This window comes from Amia ocellicauda, chromosome 17 (assembly GCF_036373705.1).
Source record: "Amia ocellicauda isolate fAmiCal2 chromosome 17, fAmiCal2.hap1, whole genome shotgun sequence".
Classification (NCBI taxonomy): domain Eukaryota; kingdom Metazoa; phylum Chordata; class Actinopteri; order Amiiformes; family Amiidae; genus Amia; species Amia ocellicauda.
In genome coordinates, this window is record NC_089866.1 from 28370766 (window position 1) to 28376765 (window position 6000).

General features: G+C 37.4%; 1 protein-coding gene across 1 annotated transcript in view; it reads right to left on the reverse strand.

Annotated features, from left to right (window-relative positions):
• rasal1a (RAS protein activator like 1a (GAP1 like)) overlaps positions 1-4464 on the reverse strand; it is a 176523-nt gene extending 172059 nt beyond the window's left edge. Inside the window, exons 1-2 of the mRNA XM_066689532.1 lie at positions 3887-4464; positions 2954-3010 (exon numbers count right to left, since the gene is read on the reverse strand). Coding sequence (XP_066545629.1) covers positions 2954-3010; positions 3887-3951 — 122 coding nt within the window. The 5' untranslated portion in view covers positions 3952-4464. The remainder of the gene's footprint in view (positions 1-2953; positions 3011-3886) is intronic.
• Positions 4465-6000: the final 1536 nt, after the last annotated feature.

Sequence of the window (6000 nt, forward strand, 5' to 3'; positions counted from 1 at the left end):
GAAACTCTGGGGCTTCCACCCATGCTCAGTGCAAATGTTGACAATGTAAATGCAGAATTACGTAAGTCGAGAGGACATAAGTTGTGGGATGACTGAGCAGCCAGCATTGTAATGAAAACACCATCAAAACTGTCAAAAAGAAAGGAGGAGGAGGGGAAAAAATCTCAAAACAGGAGTATGTCATAATGACCATTTAGGCTAGTTTAGCTAATCTAGGTTTGGCAAAATCTATGCAATACACAGCCAGCAGAACAACCAGTAGGACAATCTCCAGAGGCAATCCCAGAAAACAAGCTTTCTTTTGCGTTTTGTGGCAGAATTTCTCTGTGATTCCTGGCGATAACGTAGGAGAAATCACCTTCTACTACCTCGCTTTACAATATTTTATTCTATCAACTCTGTCATAGTTTGCGCTTCCTTTAAAAATATCGGTCCATTTCCACCTTCCTCTGTCACAAATAAATTTTGGACACAATAAAAAGGTAAATGGACATTTAAAATTATGTTTTATCTAAATACTGACAAAGTTTCATGATGATTAAATTATTAGAAAGTAGTTATTTAAAAGAATCCCACTGTCTACCAAAAGGGTTACTGGCTCATTCTTCTTAAGATGCTTTAACCTGGTTTTGCAGAAAGTTTAATTCAATTATCTTTAATTTTAATGGAGATACAAGTTAAAAAAAAATATTTACTATCACAGTTTTTGTTCAACTTCAATGGTAAATCAATGGAAAAAAATAGTAGAATTATCTGAGTGTTAATTGTCGATAAATTCCTTAATTGTGTGCTGCATTAATGAACGTGTGTTCACGTGTATAACTGTATTGATGTATTGACTGTATTTAGTGACTATTTAATTAACTAGCAATATCCATCCATCCTTCATCCATCTTCGAAACCGCTTATCCTGGTGACGGTTGTGGGGAAGCTGGACCCAATCCCGGCAGGCATATGGCGCAAGGCAGGAATACACCCAGGACAGGACGCCAGTCCATCACTGGCCTTAACTAGCAATAAACAAAGAAAATTGTTGTAAATATATGAAATTAATGTAATATTGAAGTAATGTTTTCGAGTTGGGGGGTGCCATCCCCAAATCTCGCCTAGGGCAGCAAATGTGCCAGAGCCGGTGTTCTGACAAACTGAGCTACTTGTCAAAATGAGCTTCCTAACAAAAGTGTGCATGCGCATAGCTCATCTTGCGGGTAGCTCATCTTGATTGGGTAGGTCAATTTATCAGGTCAATCTGACCACTTAAGCTGCCTGTCAGGATGTGCTGCTTTCTGAAATCGCACCTGTGCAGTGGCCCCATACACGCCGTTAAATCCAACTTAGTAACTTACCCTGCGTTCACATCATGTGGAAATTACGGTAGAAACCACTTACTTGGTCGGAGCAACAACCTAACAGTGTTCACGCAATGACCTCGAATTAACCCGTTCAAACGCCAAGATGGAGGTTTTCTGCATACACTTTTGTACTTGTAATAATTATCTTCAGATAATCACAGTTACAAACATACATACAACATTCAGATAAACTGAAATACAGAAGGTATCAAGAAAATGTGTGGTTTTAATGTCATAAAGTTAGTGGTATTGTGGCGACTGAGTTATGGCTAATGACAGTCATAGTGTCATTAGCCCAGGTGAAAAAAACTGTTGAAAAACATCATTGTACTTAAGGAGGCAAACATTATTGAATTAATCAATGATTTGCGTTTTATTACACTTTATAAAGGAATTGGATGCCATGGATCGTGTTGCTTGCTTCTATTTCCACATTCGTGACATCAGGATTCTTGAAGTGAGAGAAATCGTGGGTCTATCTCCAAAGTCCTAGTTCACGAGTAATATTTATGACCTGGAAGCTGATTTCCGTTTTTTTCGTAGGGAATTAAAAACTTTTAAACAGCAGTAACAGCAAAACACAACTAGATAACACATATAACCATTGTTGATTTTACATTTGATTGAGCCTGAATAGTAACAACTATTACCTAATATATTTGATATAAAGAAAGTTCATTACTCTCCTTGATTTGTTTTAGGTCCAGTGCGACCATTGCTTCTGGTGGGCACACATTAAGTGCATGGAATACTGCACCTCTCCTGAAGACCTCAGATCTAACATGTATGTGTGTGAAATGTGCACTGAATAAAAATATAAGCTAGATGCAACTTGATGACAAGAGAGAATGAAGTAAGCGCTAAATCTGTTATTTTAGAGCAGCATTTTTTCACTCACTTCACACCTGCAGATCGCTAATTCCACACTGCCTAACACAGCCAAGTGTTCAGGAGCTACCTTCAGATTTCACTGCACTGGCTGTTTTACAGTCTGATGGCTGTGTATTACATGGGGAGAAGAAAGGGAGGCTTGAAAACAAAGGCGATTAAAACATGCTGTTTGCATTTAGACTGGGCTGACTCAATTACAAGCTTTTGCAAGATAGGAATTTGTTTCAGTCACAATCTGACAAAACTTTGCAGTGCCCCATCACTGAAATGCATTAATCAATATTCCAACAAGAAAATACATTTTAGTCTTGCACAATTTGTGGTGGCATTTCATTTTAGTATCACTGTCTGATTTTATTTTATTATGCATATCTTTGTGTCAGGAACTGCACACAGATATGGCTTTGGATTTCCTAGACTATCAGGACTGCTCTTTTATCTGGAGCAACATGTTCTCTACTTTTCTATTTCAAAAATAAAAATGTTCAAATCCTGCTAAAATCCACCTGTGTGGGTGTTGGGGGGAAAGTTGTACCTGTTATATCTATTTCCACTGCTATGTTGTCCCTTGCTACATTGGTACATGGTTACATTCTTTTTTCCTGGAAAGAGTTTTGCTCTGCATACAAAGTGTTAATTACCCCCCACCCCCCACCCACTGCAAAATGGGAACAACGATTAGAATACATAGCATACTTATATAGACTTACCTGGCCACGACCTCATTATCTACTTTCACAATACAGTACGGATCACTTGTACCAGAGCTGCAAAAGGAAAGACAAGAAACAGCAAGTATTAAACATTTTTTACATAAAAGACAGTAGCTGAAGGCTGTTATTGTAGTATATGACATTTTCCAGTTGAAGACAAAGCATTCCTCGAATTTTTCGTTTGAAACATAGTAGTGCTTTTAATTAAAATAATAATAATAAAGACCATACTTATTAATCAATGGTGTCATTTAAAGCTGTAGCACTGATTCACCCAAGCCATTCCATGTAATGACGGCCAATAAATTATGTGATTTCAGACATCTGGTGTGCATTGCCCTTTACATCAACAATTTTAAAGTTATCTGCAGTTGTCTACTTATATTGGCACCGTAGTTGCGCTGTGTTCTCATGTATTATCCATCACAGCTTGCCTAAGACTTGCAATAATGCTTTTTGCAAACTCTGGGCTGATAAAAAAAAAAAATCTAACAATTAAAACATACATTAATGCTACTAGGTCGATATCACGTTCAAAATTAGACTATAGGTGTTACTATACATATAAAGAGAGAGAGGAAAAAAGCTGTAAAGATTCTGCTGTTTGCCAATGTAACTTATTTGCTGAAGTTTGTTTCTTGTGTACATTGGAGACCTGATGCACAACCCTGTTGATTTTGTGCACAAAAACGAGTGAATTTTGCCCATACAACATTCGCAGCAATACTAATTTATACAATTCACACACACACATATCTATATCTATATATATTTATCTGTCTATATACGTATACATCTATCTATCTATCTATCTATCTATCTATCTATATACATACAAGTTTAATTCTGTTCAAGTTCATTCTGGGGGCTAGGGTCAATTCAAAAGTAAATTCGAATAAAGAAGTGTCGGTTTACATTTTTGTAACTTACACATCTTTTGCAGGTAGATTTCTTCCTTCCACGATTCGAAAGTACAGAGAAGTGTTTCTGGCCATTCTTGAGTCAGAATTGAAGTTTCTTCTACAGATTGTTTAATAGGGATTTTCCTTTAACGTAATCTTATCGGCAGCGGGGTTTCCCAGTAGTCACACCAGCCTTGTTAGCTGTGATGTTGCCAGATCCCATTTCTTCTCACAAAGTCCAAAAGGAGATGTGTGCGTAGTTTAATTCTCCAGAATTCAAATTAAATATACCACATGCAGTCAGAAAATAGACGCCTTCAAAGAGTAGGGTTCATTTAAAATCTTACTTTAATGATCCAAAAGTAGACTAAAGAAAAGAAGAAGAAAACGATATCCATGGATAAACAACAACAAACACTTACTTCTCCAGTCAATTACAAGCACGTTACTCCGAAGACTGTCAGTACAGTAGTATGTCCACTCTGCTTTTCTTCCCAAAGTGCTGTGTCATTAGGTGGGCAAGCGTCGATTTGTAATTTTTAAAAGACAAAGATGCCTACTGTAAAACGGGTAAGATATGTGTGTAAGGCTGCTGTAGTCGCAGGGGTCGGTTAGACTGAAATGATAGGTAAATCTGTAGTTGCACGTAACCTGAACTGGATACAAAATGTATATGTGCTGGGTTCCTACTAGCTGGGGTTGCTGCGCCACCTAGGCGCTAAAATGTATTAGTGCAGCTTCAGTTTTGTATCTACAAATGTTAACCAGTTTAAATTTGAACAATACTTCCACGATTTGAAATGTCATTATTGCTACAGGATTTTCTCCAATATGTGAAACACTGTAAAAAATCATTATACCGCAGGACCAATATTTTTATGAATCTGATATGGCTTATTATATAGTGCTCTAATTATTAATTGCAACATGGGGTAATTTACACTGAAAAAAAAAAAAGCCAGACAACACGTTGTTAGATGTTTACATTTAAACATACATACATTAAACATACTCTTGTCAGAGTTAAGACTTGTGTCAAGACCTCCGCACTCCTTCTTTTCATCTGGACAGTTGCTTACTGCACTGGATTCTTCATCGGATTCAGTCAACTATTTCCACCAAGAACCTGCTGTTCCTCCATCGCATTCCATGCCTTCTTGCCAAGCCATGGCCCCATTCCATATTCTTGGTGATAGTCTACATGGGTTTAGATGAGGCAGATTTATTATAGTTTTTGAACATGCAGCTGCAGATTATGTGAAAGCTTATGATATGATATACTTAGATTTTCAAAAAGCTTATAAGGTTCCACACCAAAGACTGATCCTAAAATTGGAAGCTGTAGGTATTCAGGGTAATGTAAGTAAATGGATTATGAATTGGTTGATGTATAGGAAACAGAGGGTGTCCATAAGAGGAGTTGCTCCTAACTGGAGTGAGGTTGTTAGTGGAGTTCCACAGGGATCAGTATTAGGGCCTTTTCCTTTTTCTAATCTATATTAATGATCTGGTCTCTGGGATAGTTCGAAACTTGTCAAATTTGCAGATGATACTAAAATAGGTGGCTCAGCAGATACAATCTCGGCAGCACAGGTTATTCACAGGGACTTAGTTAATATTCAGTTGTGGGCTGACACCTGGCAGATGAAATTCAGTGTGGACAAGTGCAAGGTATTACATTCAGGTAACAAAAATGTCCACTATAATTACACAATTATGGAGGAACAGAACTGGAAATAACAATATAGGAGTTAAAGATGTAGGAGTTCATGTGGACTCGTCCTTTTCCACATCCAAACAATGTGGGGAAGCAATAAAAAAAAAGGCAAACAAAATGCTAGGGTATATTGTAAAAAGTTTAGAATTAATGGTAAACCTCATCTGGAATACTGTGTATAGTTCTCAGCACCACACTTCAAGAAAGAAATCGCTGCTCTAGAAGCAGTTCAGAGGCGAGCAACCAGACTTATTCCAGGTTTGAAGGGAATGTCTTACTTGGAGAGACTGAGGGAACTGAACCTTTTCACCCTGGAACAGAGAAGACTACATGGGAACTTGATTCAAGAACTTTCTAATCTCCTTTTATTTATTTTTTATTTTGCTGTATGTTTGTTGCAGTATGTTTATCACTCTGTAAAGCAC